Source organism: Mastigoproctus giganteus, chromosome 3 (genome assembly GCF_048544385.1).
Source record: "Mastigoproctus giganteus isolate SK-2022 chromosome 3, ASM4854438v1, whole genome shotgun sequence".
Taxonomy (NCBI): domain Eukaryota; kingdom Metazoa; phylum Arthropoda; class Arachnida; order Uropygi; family Thelyphonidae; genus Mastigoproctus; species Mastigoproctus giganteus.
In genome coordinates this window covers 248,520,019-248,536,984 of record NC_143577.1, presented here as the reverse complement: position 1 = coordinate 248,536,984, position 16,966 = coordinate 248,520,019, and the positions used below count along the sequence as shown (strand labels likewise).

Genomic DNA, 16,966 nt, shown 5'->3' with positions numbered 1-16,966 from the left:
ACCTCATCTCTTCGGCTAGTTCTTCTTTTGATACTTAAGCAGAACTGCACTTTTCCGGCTAGTCCTCTCTTTTGATGCTTAAGCTGAAGTGCACTGCTTTGGCTAATTTGTCATAAATTAGCCGGAGAAGTGCGGAGAACTAGCCGAAGAAATGCAGTGGAACTGCATTTCTTCGGCTAGTTCTCTTATGACACTTAAGCAGAACTGCTCTTCCTTGGGTAGTTGTCTTATGATGCTTAAACTGATCTGCATCTCTTCAGCTACTCTGCTTACAACACTTAAATGGAACTGCATCCCTTTAACTAGTTCTCTTACGACACTTAAGTGGAACTGCTCCTCTTCGAGTAGTTCTCTTACAACACTTAAGCAGAACTGCTTCTTCTCAGGTAGTTATTTTACTACATTTAAGTGTAATCGCATCTTCTCAGCTAGTTCTCCTTTGCCCTCCCTAATACTTGGCAGGAGTTGCACCACTATGACTTGTCTTCTCTTTCTCTTCTTTCCCCTTTCTAACATCACTAGAGCCCAATTAATTGTTCCCACTAGGGAAAGTGGCTACTTCCTACCATGAACTAGTCTCTCATTTTTCTACTTTCCCATTTTAACTGTCCCTCTTTGCTTCTTAATGTGTTCTCCCCTCACTTCTCTACATCATTTTCTCTTTTTCTCTCGTACGTTTTCTCTCCACTCATGACTATCCTATGCTCAACTCTCTGTCCATACCACACTTTTTCTTCACCCCAAAATCCCTTATATTTTGTCATGTTTCACGACTCTCTTTTTCTCAACTATCGTGTCTTTTTTGACATTTCTTGCCTCTTTATTTTTCAATCCATCTGCCCCTTCTCTGTTTAGCCCCAATTGCGGCCCACTCAAACTATTTTTCTCTTCATTCGCTGGTCCCTTGTTTCTATGGTTATACTCCCCTTTTTTGTTTTAGTTATATTTACAGAATGGCATAGCTCCCCTTTCCCACAGAAAGCCTGTAAATAGCCACCTACAGAAAATATCTCCTGACAAACCCTGCTTGTTTAAGTTTCAGATTGTCCTTTCCATCCCTTCGCAGCATTCCGAAATTCAAGTCAATATGATTCATCACCTTTTTCCAGCTTTACACTCCCACTCTATTTATTGTTTTAGGTTTCTGCACCTGTCCTTCTCCTGTGATTCCTACCTTTTATGAGGCTTTGACTAAAATTCCCAACAGCCCTCCTAACGAGACCTCTCCTCACTACTTTTACATTCTTCGGATCCATAAAAATTTCCAATTCTACATTAAAGAAAATATTTAAGAATAGTGTTCCTAATACTATCAATTCCACTAATTCTTCTATCTCTACATTTGTAAGATTTATATCTTACACACTAACTTTCAGAATACAAGGCTCTCTCTCTCTCTCTCTCTCTCTCTCTCTCTCTCTCTCTCTCTCTCTCTCTCTCTCTCGATAAGGCTACCTCCTTTATGTGTACCTTTAATTAGATATGCCACATTTCTAACCCTTTGAAGGAGTGAACTAATTATTAGAACGAATGGTTCTTTTATCTTCCATTCAGTGCTGGATTAAGGCATGGGCTAGCATTGCCCTTGCTCAGGGTAGCATTCTTTAAGGGGTGCCAAACTTTACAAATCATGAAAAAAATATATATATCCTTAGTAAAGGGGTGCTGAAAAATCTTTCTGCCTGGAGCGTGAAAATACCTTGGTCTGGCACTGCTTCCATTACTTGCATCCTTAGTTTTGACAACGTCACTCACATGACATCTATTTAACTCCTCTCTTGTATTTTAATTATAAAAACATAATTTTACTTTTTTTATCGAATTGAAAACAGTGGTCTATTAATTATGGTTTGATAAACTCAGTTGCACTAATCCTTTCTGAATGTGCTAGTGCCTGAAAATCTCATTTGAGAAAAGATGTTGACTTGCTTGAAAGAGTAGAAACAGTGCCAGATTAAGGCACAGGCTAACAGGGCCCTTTCCCGGGGTGCCATTATTTAAGGAGTGCCAAATTTTACAAATCATGAAAAATATGATATGAATATATAGCCTTAGTAAAGGGGATGGCAAAAAATCTTTCTGCCATGGGTTTAGAAAGGAGGGCAACAAGATTAATTCTAGGTGTAAAAGGGATGTTTTTGTAGGAAGAGACCACTTTTATAAGTTTCGAAGTTTGAAAACTAGGTAACTGCGGAGGGGGGAATTTGATTTTTTTTTTTTGTGAAAACTCCAAAATACTATAGGTTCTAATACCGAAAAGGTATTAGAACCTATAGTATTTAGTACCGTGCGTGGGTTAAGGTTGAGAAGATGAAAGAAGATGCTTGTTTACATTGGACTTGAATTTCTTTAGATTGTACTTTTCAGAAAATACTTGTAAAGGGAGAAGTTTCAGGCATTAAAGGGTTAAACGTACGTAAAAAGGGTTAAACGTACATAATGATGGGGATATAGTTTCTCTTTCTACAATGATGCAAACAATGGGACATAGAATAATTGTAGACTGGATTTAAGAAAATCTGCCTGTAGTCAAAGAGTAATTATCAGAACAAGTTACCACAAGTTACAAGCCTTATAGAAAGTCTTAGATTTAAGGAAGGATTAGACAAATATTTGGAGGAAGTAGATGAAATATAAAACTAAGAAGACATTTTTATTTATTCATTTATATATGTATTATTTTTATTTTGACTGCAGATGTTACATATCCTTTGCCTCCCTGTATCTTGAAGCCATTGTGATAATACATTGCATTTTTTCTCATTAGCATTAGTAGAGGCATATGATGCAAGAAAGCAAGCTTATGCAGCATATTAGTAATAATGAGAAAAATAAATACTTGTCTATGAGTGTCTTCCAATTATCATCTACAAAAACTTGTACTGAAAGCATTTTGTGTTTGCATGAGTAGGATCTTACTTCCCTTCTCTTTAGTCCTTTTTTTTTCTTTTTAATAAAGTTCAGTTATATATAAGTAACCAATTTTATTGAAAATATTTCTGCCATTAAAGCTAACCACCATTCTTTACTCAGTACATATGTATTTCCATAATATTTTCATCCTGTCCCCTTACTTTTTGCTGTATTGTATTCTACTCTTACTTTGTTTACTTTGTTGTGTACTTTCCTAGTTTTGACAATTAAATTGTTTGTTTATTTTTTTTAGAGAGAGAAATGAAGAAGCTGTTGAAAAAACTGCAGAGGATACTTCATATTAGTTCTGTCAAATCTTCTGTAAATCCTGAAAGGCTGATTATACTTGGAAGTGGTTGGGGAAGCTATAGTGTTCTAAAAAACATTGACAAAGATATGTATGATGTTGTTGTGGCAACGCCACGTAATCATTTCCTTTTTACACCTCTTCTTTGTAGTACCACTGTAGGGACATTAGAATTTAGGTAATGATAAAGCAATTTTGGTTTTCTGTTTCATTGTTATTATAACATTAGCCAACAGAAATGAACTGCAGTATGATTCCATGGAACTATGAGAGCAGATTGAAAAATATGCGAATTGTTTACACCCTTCTATTGCTATAGTTATAATCAGTTCAGTAAATATTCAGTGTGATAAAGTAGCCATTCCTTTTTACTCATGTGATCTTATTGTTGTTTATACTCCAGCACAACCACCAGATCAGAGAAGTTTATGATAAATTATGGATACAATCATTAACCATATTTAGCAGTGGGCTTGAACCATGGTCCACTGAAAAGAGTGTGCGTGTGTGTTACTGCACTCTCGCTTTTGACCACTCGGCTACTACATCAGGCCTAGTATCTTCTTTCATCATTATGCAGCAAATTGTTTTGTGAAATGCTGATTATTATTATTATTAGCCATATGGTGCAAGGAAGCCTGAGGCTTATGCTGCACCAGCGCAGGGAAAAAAAAATTCCCACATTACCCTGAGAGAGAGAGAGAGAGAGAGAGAGTGCGTGTGTGTGTGTGAGAAGTAGAAGGGAATCACCAAGGAAGCAAGAAAGAGAAGAATGATGATAACCAGCTCAGGACCCTGGGTTTGCCAAGCCCATTCTCACCAGATGTGAGCCCCTGGGGTAAATTGATGTGGAAGTCAAAACAAAAGTTTCAGTTATTATTTAACAAAGAATTGTGATAGAATTTGTGTTAAACTGAGAAAATCTATGCAGGAGATGTATGACATGGTTTGGGAAGCCTACAGAACCAATGGTTTCAAAAGATTGGGAGTATTTAACATCTTTGCCGCTTGCTTGATCTATGACCTCTATGAACCAAATTCAAAAATGAAATGATGGAATTAATCTGGATTGGGAAAGGCAGAGACATTTTTGGACTTTCTTCTCACTATGGCTGAATTAGTGAGCCTAGGGTATGTGGCACCTGGGTGCCAATCGCAATTTGACACCTGAATGCCAAAATTGAAATTTGGCATCCCCCCCCCTTAAAATTGTCTTCATATGTGAGTAAGTTTCAGGTTTTCAGATTCCCCTTGAACGTTGGCACCCAGGTGCAGTGCACCCCTTGCACCCTTGGGATGGCCTGCCCCTGAGTGAGCCACCAACAAATGTTTTTTGACAGAAATATCCACTTTTTATTCTGTTAAATTGGAAGAAAATGGTATTAAAGTCAGGTGGCATCTAAGTGGATTTAAAATCTCTGTGACATACATAGTTGTGAACATACAATTAACATGTTAAGTGGTAGAAGCATTTTAATTAAAAGTGGTGAGTTATGAGAAGGACCAGCAAAGAAGTGACTGACAGAGTACTGCTTTAACAGATGCATATGTCTCAAGAGTGGAACAGCTGTTAAAAAAAGATAGATGGCTATCATTTTTCTACTGTTCTCACAATGGTAGTTTTCTGTCCTTTAATATTTGTTCTGCTCTTGTGACATTTGAATGTGTTATAGATGCAGTTGTTCAGCCGCTCCTTTGTCGGTCCTTCACCATAACTTCATTACTTAAGTAGTACCAATCTTTTGAAAGCATCAGTTCTGCTAGCTTCTTGAATCATCTTATATGTCTCCTCACCAATTTTTTTCAGTTTAACAGAAAACTCTCTTATGATTCTTTGTGAAACGATAAGAGAAACTTCTGCTTTGACTACCGTAGCAATTAGTACTTCACAAAACAATTCACTGCACAATAATGAAACAAACTATTACAGAATGATTATTCTGTCACACTGTACAGTCCTTGAACTGAGTGCAGCCATAACAGTGGAAGGGTCCTGCTGGTCTGTGTATTTTTCAACTTTCCCTTGTAATATTCCAATCAGTTACACCCAAGACATAGTTTAATTTAATTTAGAATGCATGCCTAGAAATGAACTGAAGTTAGTAGTATTATTAATACTGTATTAATACTTACTGTATGCAGACATGATACAGAATAAAACTTATGAACTGGTGTACCATATTAATTGTCATTCCTTGACCAAAATAGTCACTATGTCAAAAAAAAACCAAACCAATCATCCAGTATTAGCGATAATTCTCTAACTTAGATTTTTTGCTATACACATACATATATTTTGTATTTAAACAAATATTTTAATTTTCAAAGTTGTGCATTGTTAATAGCAATAATTTTTATAAAATTATATTAAAGTTATAAATATCAAACTTTTTTGCTACTTAGCAAAATGTTAAAGAAACAATCTGTAAGCTATTGTACACTGTCTTTAATGTTGCATGGAAAAAGGGTTTGTGCAGCCAGTCTTAAAATGTAAGACTTTTTTTTTCTGTTCAGTAATGTGCTATGTAATTTTTTTTACTGGAATAAATTTGCAATCCTAACATAGTGCCGATGTGATTTATATGTGAGTGATTTGAAAAGTAGTGGAAATTTTACTATAAAAAGTAATACATTAGGGAAAAACTGTTATTTTATTAATTTTCAAGGTAATTCCCATGTCCTTTACACAAGAATTCAAACATTGTACAAAATTTTTTTTTTGTGTGCGAGAAGGGGCTCTTTAGGGAATAGCTTTGATATTATATACTTGGATCTTAGAAAGGCTTTTGATACTGTTGCACATGGAAGACTGCTACACAAATTGGAGCAGTGTGACATTGGAGGCAAATTGCTGCTATGGATAAAGGGGTGGTTGAAGGGGAGAAGACAGAGAGTGGTAATCAATGGACACTGCTCATCGTGGACTAATGTTATTAGTGGAGTCCCTCAGGGCTCAGTGTTGGGTCCATTATTGTTTTCTGTATTTATAAATGATATTGATGATGGTATATCAAGCTTAATGTCCAAGTTTGCAGACGATACAAAGGTTGGCAGGGTTGTCAAGGACACTACTGACACTATGCTACTGCAACAGGATCTGGAAAGGCTGAGCAGATGGGCTGAGAGGTGGCAAATGAAGTTTAACATTGACAAATGTAAAGTACTACACATGGGAAACAGCAACCCCAGAGCAACGTATCAACTCTGTGGTACTACACTGACAGTGGTAGAGAATGAAAGGGACTTGGGGGTGGTTGTGCAGGCAGATATGAAGTTCTCTGAACAGTGCAGACGGGCTGCAAGAGTAGCTCATGGAGTATTGTCAATGATATACAGGAATTTTTCCAGCAGGGATAAGGAAGTGATTATTCCCTTGTATAAGGCAATGGTCAGGCCACACCTAGAGTACTGTATGCAGGTCTGGAGGCCTCATTTCAAGAAGGATGTAAAGCTGCTGGAACGAGTACAGAGAAGGGCAACAAGATTAGTGAATGGAACAAAGGGGTGCTCTTACGAAGAAAGGCTTAAGTTTTGCAAATTACAGTGTCTGGAGACTAGGCACCAGCGAGGTGATCTGATAGAGGTGTATAAAGCCTTGAATGGTTTGAGCATGCTCAATGCTGATGGGATTCTTCCTCTAGCTCAGAAAAATCACCTGAGAGGGCATAAATTCAAATTGAGGAAAGACAGATGTAGGATAGACGTGCGGAAATTTGCCTTTAGCCAGCGGGTGGTTGGTTGGTGGAACAGACTTCCATCCCTTGTAGTGGAGGTTGATAGCCTAAATAAGTTTAAGGTCAGCTGGACAGGTATTTTGAACGAACAGAGGGGTGAAGTGGAAGTGGGTTTTTTTTTTTTTTGGCTGATGCTGCATAAGCTTGCTTTCTTGCATCAAATGCCTCTACTAATGCTAATGCTAAATTGAAGTACATTTGTACTGCTTTTGTCACTTGGTTATTGTCGTGAAATTGAGTTTTACCTGTAAACCAACATTAATTCTTTCGAAGTGTCCAAAAACCAGATTTCTGAAGGAGTGAGATCAGATTAGGCTATAGGAAGTGGTACTAAAGGAGGGGTTCTAAAGTTTCAAATTCAAGATTTGCAATGTTTTGCAGAACACGAGCCATTTAGCATCATTGTGCTGTTCTAAAACAAGACTAAAATTCCTCTCTTCAAGAAGACCACACTAAAAGAATTGAGAAGAATTTAGAGAATGAAAAACATTGAAAAGAGAGTGGTAATCAATGGGCATTGCTCTTCTTGGACTAATGTTATTAGTGGAATCCCTCATTGTTCACTGCTGGGCCCATTGTTGTTTTCTATATTTATTAATGATATTGACAAAGGTGTATTAGAAAGGTTTAATGTCTAGGTTTTCAGTTGATACAAAGGTTGGCAGAGGATGGTTAATCATAGTAATCAGGGTATGCTACTGAAACTAGGCAGATGGACTGAGAAGTGGCAATTGAACTTTAATATTGACAAGGAAGTTTGTTGCAGGGTAGATGTGTGGAAATTTGCCTTCAGTTAGTGGATGGTTGATCATTGGAACACTCCAAACTCCCATCTGGTGTAGTAGGGTGGTAGATTTAAATAAGTTCAAGGAAGAACCAGACAAAGCATTGGAAGGGATGGACAGCTAATGGGATGTATTGCCTTTTTTTTCCTTTAGTTGATACTGTATAAGCTTGTTTTCTCAAAACAATCCCAAAAATCCTACAGAGTGCTGAGTTTTCACTTTCTTGGGCCCTGATGATTGTGTGATTATGTGGTCATTTGCTCCATAGCTGACTACTACTATACAGTGACAAAAGATCACCATCCTTCTCAATAATTACATTCCTTTACATATTTGTAGCAAAAGCTGAACCTGGATGTCATAGGTTGTTTGAAGTTTTCTATTATTGTGGAGCAATGTTGAACCATGAATTAAGCTGCCCAGCTACTAGATATTAGAATAAAAAATGACATTACAAAGTCATTTAACCTTGCCTACTCTACTAATATTTTTAGTATTAGCGTTAGCCATACATATGGTGCAAGGAAACCCTGGGCTTTTGCTGCATCAGCCAAAAAAGAAATTAATAAATCACCTGTCTCACACTCTTCTTACGAGAGCATCTACCCAGCTGATCTCTGAATTTCCCTAAGCTGTCAGCTTCAACTATCCATGGAGGCAGCTTATTCCAATAATTAACAAATCTCTAGCTAAAAGGGATCCCTCCTGTAGTCCAGTCTAAGCTGCCTCACATAATTTGAATTTATGGTCTGTAGTTCTAGAATCATTTATAACAGTGAAAATTCCACATATCAGATAAAGTTAATAAGAAAGTTAATTTCTTCCTCATTCATTTTACTTTCCTCATGTGAGTACCTTTTTTACTGATTCTGTGAGGTCCAAGGATGCACTTTTTTCGTCTTTGGACCCTTTCAGTATTATTATTATTATTATTATTAGCTATATGGTGTAAGGAAGCCTGAGGCTTATGCTGCATCCAAAAGGAAAAAAAAAATTCCCGAGTTACCTGTTACCCTGAGAGAGAGAGAGAGAGAGAGAGAGAGAGAGAGAGAGAGAGAGAGTCAAAAGGGTATCACCAAGAAAGAGAAGAATGATGATATCCAGCTCAGGATTCTAGGTGTGCCAAGCCCATACTCACCAGATGTGAACCCCCTGGGGTGTACTTTTTTTAACACACCTGTTGGAGGGTTAAGACATTATATTGTACTTTACTGACTCCATGAAATAAAATTGGGAAAGGTATTTTTGTATTTTGCAATTTTTCCCTATAGGGCTCACAATCAATCTACCATCATTACAGTCAGGAATTTTATTGTAGTATAGAAATGAAATTAATTTTCTGAAAACTTCCTTAATCTCTTAGGAATGGGATCAAATTCTCCTGAATCCTTTGAACATTTTTAATTTAGAATACAGTTTCAATTACATGTATTCAATTTATGAATTGATTATTTTGTATTTTATGAAATATACAGTGCATATACATTTTGTTAGAAATCAGGCCTTAACTCTGGATTACTTAGCTGCTCTGTTTGTCCAATTTTAATTTGTGATTGTTACAACTAATTCAAGAGTTTTCTCTACTGGATCCTTTAAAGTGGGCTCCTCCATAGCCAGGTGGGAAGGAGAGCAGTGCGTAGCACACGCTTCTTGATTAGACCGGGGTTCGAGCCTGTCACCACCAAATACGGAGGATGCGGAAAGGTCAGGGAATGAACACTGCATATTCCCGGAGCAATATGGCCTTAGTTGCTAATGCTCCTAAAAACCAAATAACAACAACAACATCCTTTAAAGTAAATAAGGTTTCTCGGTTACCCAGAACAGTTCAGCCTGATATTTTGAATAATTAATTTTTTTTTTCAGCTTTTTGATTCTAAATTAACTCTGCCTATATATATAAAAGGGAAGCATTAACGTGAGAAAGTAGTATTGTATAAACGTACATATTGTATAAATGCAAATTACCATAATTTGCATTTACACAATATTCTATACATGTTTATACAACTTAAAAAATAATTGCCACTCCTCAGTCTTTTTGTTTGTGCCTGCAAGATTCTGTAGTATTGTCAAACACAAATTAGTTCTGATTCAATTCTTTTTGTGATTCAGCCAATTTAGGAGTAGTCTAAAGGACATTAAATACTTCACTGGCTGTTGATTTCTATGGTATAATGCTCCCTCTTAATTTTCAATTTCTTTGATTTGGACAAGTGTTTAGGAGTGAAACTATTCATCTGATAACCAGAATTGTTATGAAAACAGCTTACAACTAATGTGCGGAGTTCATGCTTTGTCTAGTTTGCTTGTTGCTGTTAAAATTTTCGAAGAATTTATTATTAGAGTTCATGAAACTATACAGAAAAAATTTCTGTTTGTGGAAAGTGAAACTGAGAGAGACAATAAAAATAAAATATAAACAAGACATATCAGAAAACCAGAGTTTGATTTGGCTGTGAAAAGTCATACAGGCTTTTCCATAGATCGTACAGAAGTGCCATCCATAGAATATGGCACTTGTACTGGCACTTCTGTACAATACCAGCTACACTAATGTTATGTAAAAAAACAGCAGAAAAAAATGTATACGAATTGGTTATTATATAAAATAAATTGGGGTGGGCTAAAACATTGTTCCAAGGAATCACTGAGCTTAAATCAACAGGTAACAGTAAAAAAAAAAAAAAAAAAAAAAATCCACATCATTTTTATAATGGGGAGGAGCAATAGCCCTTATCTGGGACCACCACTAGTTGGTATTACGGGGGGTTCTCGTTATCCAAGGATAATTAGTTCCAGAAAATTCCACTTAAAATAGAGACCAAATTTTCGTAATGTGTATTATGTACTTGTACATAGTAAAAAATGGATTGAAGGAACTGAAAAATGGGACAATTATTTTAATAGACATTTTTTATTAAAATGTGTTGAACAATGTAAGGTTAAGTAAAGTTTATTGAAGTTACACAATTTTTCAGTTTTACAAATAAAGAATTAATCCATAGTTGTTTGGGTTTTTCTGAGGAAAGGTCAGATAAAATCGTGTCGTAGCATTTAGTTATGTCTTTAACTTGGTGCTTAACTTTTGCTGCATGATCATGAAGTGGGCTGTTCTCACAAAAATATTCAAGTGCTTGGTCAATTTTCTCAAGGACTTCCTTTTATTTTCAAATCCTCGTAATCAGAGCCAGACTGGGTCAAAAATTCTTACTGGAGAAACCTTGTGGCAGCCTCATACTAGTGTTTATGGTACACCGGCCTCCAGCCCACCAGGGGTTTCCTCAGTAAGTCTTATGGCCAGTCCACCTCTGCTCATAACTGTGGGGACTCCTTGTATATAGAAGTGGTAACATTGATGAAGTTTTTTAGTAATGGACATAATCAAGAACTATAATCAAAATAATCAATTATGTAGTTTCATAATTGATTATATGCAAATTGAGTAATTACAAAATCCACAAGAAAAAAAATAACAGTGGCAGGATTCAGTGTGATGTCATCAAAACTAAAGTGTTGTTACCACTCAGCCAATAGTTCCGTTATATATCAGTCATTCGATTATGTCCATCACTAAAGTTTACTCTTCTTTGCTTTATATAAGTAGACTCATGATTTTATTATATTCATATGATAGTTTTGTTTCTTATATTATGTCAGTTGAAAATTTTTTTCTGTACTTTAATTTTTAATTTAATATGTTTAATTTTTGTAGCAAAAATTTTACAGTGAGGTCTTCCTTACTGATAAATTCATGTTTTACAGGCAGTCCCCATATAACACAGTACTTCTACAACACAGTTTCGCTCTAACACGATTGATAAATTGCAGCATCCTCGCACAACACGGTACTTATATAACACGGTTAGAGAATTTCAGAAAACCTCGCATAACACAGTATTTTTTAGTTTTTGTGCAGGGGAACCCTGCTATTACTGTATGTTGGATGTAATTTTTCAACATTTCCACTCTTTTTGAATCCCCGCTGTTGACTCGCTAGTCAAAAAATAAAAAAATATTGAGAAATCCCTGTATTTTATTTTGTTGAGAAATCCCCATATTATGTTCTGTACTATTGAACTTGTGAAAAATTCTAGATTTCAAAGTTTTATTACTGTTGGATAGCACGCCAGGCCATCCAAAAGATTTAAGTCATCCAAATGTTGAAGTTATGTTTCTACCACCACAGTTGTACTAGGTTAATACAACTTCTTTTATTCAGCCATTATATCAAGGCATTATATCCACCTTTAAAACTCATTATATCAGAAAATTGTTACAATGGATTTTGGAAAAAAATGATTCCAAATCTATTGAAGTAATGGAGGCATAGAAACATTTCTCAATTGTGGACTGTATCAGAATCATAGCTTTATCGCTCAAAAAAGTAAAGCCCTCAACGTTAAATGTGTGTGGAAAAATGTATGGCCAGAGTCAGTTCATACATTCAGGAAATATGGTCGAACTGGCAGAAAATGGAATCGGTGCAATAGTGGAACTTGCTATGTTGGTAGGAGGGGAAAGTTTTGATGATATGACTACTAAAGCCCTCGTGAGCTTTAGTAGTTTGTTTGTTATTTGATTTTTAGGAGCATTAGCAACTAAGGCCATATTGCTCCGGGGATATACGGTAGTCATTCTCTGACCTTTCCACATCCTATGTATTTGGTGGTCATGGGCTCAAACCCCGGTATAATCAAGAAGCATGTGCTACGCACTGCTGCTCCTGCTCACCTGGCTATGGAGGTGCCCCACTTTAGTAGTCATATGATCAGTAGCACATTTAGTAGCACAGTTGATAGAATCACCCTCCTCCCCACACCAGGTGGAAAAGACCTGAGTTCGAATCCCATCGATAATGGGAGGAATTTTATGGGTCTTTATCACAACATGGCTAAATTAGTCAGGCTCAGGTGAGGGCAGCATGGTTTTTTCCCCAGAAACTTGGGTTTTTTTTTTTGTCCAGCAAAACAGAAAATCGACCTCAGGACACACGCAATTTATTGACAATATATACAAAGAAATATGGCCTTAGTTGCTGATGCTCCTAAAAAAAAATTAAAAAAAAGATATGATGCAGTGGATTTGGTGGAAATGGCATCATCACCAAATCAATCCAGAGGATGATAGTGCAGATGAAAATTCTAAACTTCCAAATTTTACACTAAAAAACATATGTGAAGGCATAAAGTTAGCTGAGCAATTAGAATCTTATTTTTTGAATGCGGATTCTTGATTGAAAGGAGCCCAAAGTTCAAAAGGGAGCTTCAAAAATGCTTAGTTCCATACGATGAAATTCATAAAGATTTATCAAGCAAAAGCAAACAAAACCAGGTTACTGATTTTTTAAAGAGAGCAGAAGATACACTAAATCTAGAATGGTGTATTTTTGTTAGTTTTGTTAATATTTTTTTAATGAAATAGTGTATTTTTGTTAGCTTTTAAAACGTAACTCCCCTTTTTGTACTTTTTTCGTAGTCCCATATAACATGGTTTCGCACAACATGACATTTTGTAAGAACCTAACTACTGTGTTATATGAGGGTTACCTGTATTTACAAAATAATAAGCTAGAAAAGCAAGCATATTTTTGTTAGAATTTTTTTCATATTCAAGTTATGTTATTCATTGAAAAATAAAAAAAAAGATGAATCAGATAAAGGCTTGACAAATGTATGCAGCAGTGTGAAAATAGTATTATGCTCATTAACTTTATCTGATATACGGAATTTCAGATCATTTGTGGAGCATGTATGTGACAGATACTCATTATCTTCACTGTGCTCTATACCATCTCTTACATGCAAAAGCTTCCACAGTGTGAACAATCTGCTGTCTTGAAATTTTTATGAAGCTGCAATTTTAAATATTTATGCAAAACTTATGCAAAGCTTATTCTGTTTCTGCTGAAGTGTTTGGATCTGGAAATGTCTTTTGTTTACTGATCCACTTTCTAAAAATGTTTTAGTAAGTGTCTAGGAATGGTGGCAGACTTGGTAGTAGTAGTTTTGCCACTGGGTGGATGATCATGATTCAGCAGGTGTAGAGCACTGGGCCTTCTCAATCACAGAGCATTCTTTCTTTAGTCAGATATCAGCAACACCTGGGGGGGGCAAAAATTAGTAATTATGATATTTGATAAAAGTATACATATATATCTTTTGTTCTGGGATTATTAAAGTGAATTTGGGTATTCTTTTGTGGATGCCCCTGCATGATAAAAAAAATCATTTTATGTATTTTATTTTCTCTGATTCCACATTTGCAAACTGCCAGTTTTTAAATATGGATTACATCTTGTAAGAAATATGAATAATTATAATAAATTTCCAAGGATAATTAGTTTATTAGTAAATTAGTGAACAATACTGTTATATGCTATGACTCCAGATACGAAAATATAAAGAAATTATCCAGAATAGAATGCAGATCAGAAAGGTTTACAGTAAAATAAACCTAAATTTTGGTATAAACTAATTTTACATATATAAAACTTTAAGAAATTAATAACACAAAATAGAAGCTTTAAGAGATAGTAAACAAAAATAACTAGAATAACTAATAAAAATGAAAATTTCTTTTCCAGTCCACACAAAACTGGTTTTATATAAAATTCATAATTTATGTTATTCATAAAAAAACTGGGACAGCTAATGAGAAAGGAGACTGTATATCAACTTTGGCAGCAGTTATGCATGGACTAATTATCCTATTAAAAAGATAATCAAAAGGGAAAAACAAAGTAAACACAAGAAATTTAGATTTTTGATTAATATTGCTTTTTTCCTTGGGTGAATATCCCTTTTTTTTATTTATTTATAGAAATGTATTCATTGTCACAAGTTAAAATCTAATTTAAAAATTAGGCATAGTGAAAGTATGCTGCAAATGTTTTTAACCTTGCTGGTAGAAGGAAGAGAGGAGTCACAAGAGGAAAAATATGAAACAGATTTTCTCTATTTTAGGAGCTTCTCATACATTTTTTTCCTTTAGATCCATCATTGAACCAGTAAGAAACATGGGTTTTAAAAATCCTGCTAACTTCCACCTTGCCAAAGCTACTGCTCTTGATATTCCTAACAAAGTTGTCACGTGTCAGAGTATATTAAAACCAGATTTCCACTATCATCTGAATTATGATAAATTAATTATTGGTGTAGGAGCCTTAAATAATACATTTGGAGTTCCTGGAGTCAATGAATATGCATTCTTCTTAAAGGTAAGTATTAATAATTTATAAATAAATATATAATTGAATAACCTATATTCGGATCAGTAAATGCAGATTAGATTTCTGGATGTGAGGGCAAATATTGAGAGTTTCAAATATATACATTCAAATGTGTATTATTTTTTGCAGTGCATATTGATGGTAAATTGTTTTTTTTTTTACTAAAAAAGTGTTTACCAATTTAAATTTAACTTATAACTTTTGCTATAAACAAATTAGATCGCAGCACTCTAATTTGTGTAGTACAGCCCTCCCAAGTTTTAGAGACAAAACCAAGGTCTCATAGTTTTCTTCCAAACTTTTTTTTTTTTTATCCAATAAAATAGATAAATTTACCATAGACTACATGCAGTGTATAGACACGACGTACCAATACATCATAGCTTTGATCATACATCACTCCATTGTGCCAATTCCAAACAACCAGTATGATGATATTTAAATACTTTTAAGAGTGATTGCCAGGATTTCGAAAAAAACATATTAGATTCATTCATTTTTAAGGCAAAAAAAAACTGAGGTAGGTCCTTGACCTACCTCAGTTTTTTGGTACTGGTAGGTCCCAATCCCTACCAATCCGCTGCTACTGGTAGGTCCCAATCCCTACCAGTAGCAGCTTAGCATTAGTAATAGCAAATGATGCAAGAAAACAAGTTTATATAGTATCAGCAAAAAAAACAAAAAAAAACTCTTTCTATTTCACCTATCCATCCCCTCCAACAGTTTGAAAATTCTGGAAGTTTGTTCCAACAATCAAACACCTATTAGCTAAAGGTAAACTTCTGTACACCTGTTCTGCAACCATCTTTCCTCAATTTGAATTTATGCCCCCCCCCTTATGTGCATAGTCTGAGAAAGAGGAAGAATCCCATCAGCTTGCTAAATCCATTCAAAGCCAATCAGATCGCCTCACAGGTGCCTAGTCTCCAGACACTGTAATTTTCACTGTCTGAAACCTTTCTTGGTAAGAGCACCCCATTGTTGCCCTCTCCAATCTCATTGCCCTTTTCTGTATGTGTACTCATTCTAGCATTCCTACATCCTTCCTAAAATGAGGCCTCCAGACCTGTATGCAGTACTCAAGATGTGGCCTGACCATTGTCTTATACAATGGAATAATTGCTAGCAAAATTCCTAAATATTGCCAACAAAACCCCATGAACTGTCCTGGCAACCTATTGCACTGCTCAGAGAATTCATATCTGACTGCATAATTACCCCCTGATCTTTTTCATTTTCCACTAACCTAAGTGTAGTACTACACAGTTGATATGTTAATCTGGTAATCAAATTAAAAAAATTTTTTTTAATAAATTACTTATCACATTCATTGAAAATAATGGTAATCAAAGTAAGTGAGACCAGAAACTGGAGCCAGTATTCCTTTGGCCAATCTAGCCATCCATCGGCAACTGGGAAAAGAGTACCCAAGTGTCACCATGTTCATCGGGGGATCATTTGCTATACCTCACAATGAAAGTCGCTTTAAGAGTAACACAGCATCATTTCACTCTGTTGACTTACAAATATGAATACGTTATATAGTGTTTATTCATTTATAACATCAGTTGTCAAAAATACAAATCAGTAATAAACAAAATAAATATATATCAGTAATAAATACAAAAATATAAAATGTATTTACTTTTATTTTTTTTACTGTTAGTGGCACACTTTTTTTAGCCAATTGTCACTCTTCTCAATGCTGAGACTAGAAATGTTATTGGTAAAGTAGTTGCCAATGTGGAAAATTATTATTATTATTAGCAATGGCCACATGGTGCAAGGAAGACTGGCTTATGCTGCACCAACCAAAAAAAATAACAAAAAATAATAAGAATAAAAATAAAATAATAATAATAAGAGAAAAGGAAATAGTTAACCTATGCATTTCCCTCCTCCCGTAGGTAATCCAGCTGACCGTTGAATTTTCCCAACCTGTCAGCCTCTACCATCCAAGTAGGTAGCTTATTCCAGTAATTTATAACTCACTGGC

General features: G+C 35.3%; 1 protein-coding gene across 1 annotated transcript in view; it reads left to right on the top strand.

Moving 5' to 3' along the window:
• LOC150089015 (uncharacterized) overlaps positions 1-16,966 on the top strand; it is a 75,949-nt gene that overhangs the window by 20,579 nt on the left and 38,404 nt on the right. Inside the window, exons 2-3 of the mRNA XM_090370379.1 lie at positions 3,167-3,398; positions 14,733-14,958. Of these exons, the coding sequence (XP_090226505.1) occupies positions 3,175-3,398; positions 14,733-14,958 (450 nt within the window). The 5' untranslated portion in view covers positions 3,167-3,174. The remainder of the gene's footprint in view (positions 1-3,166; positions 3,399-14,732; positions 14,959-16,966) is intronic.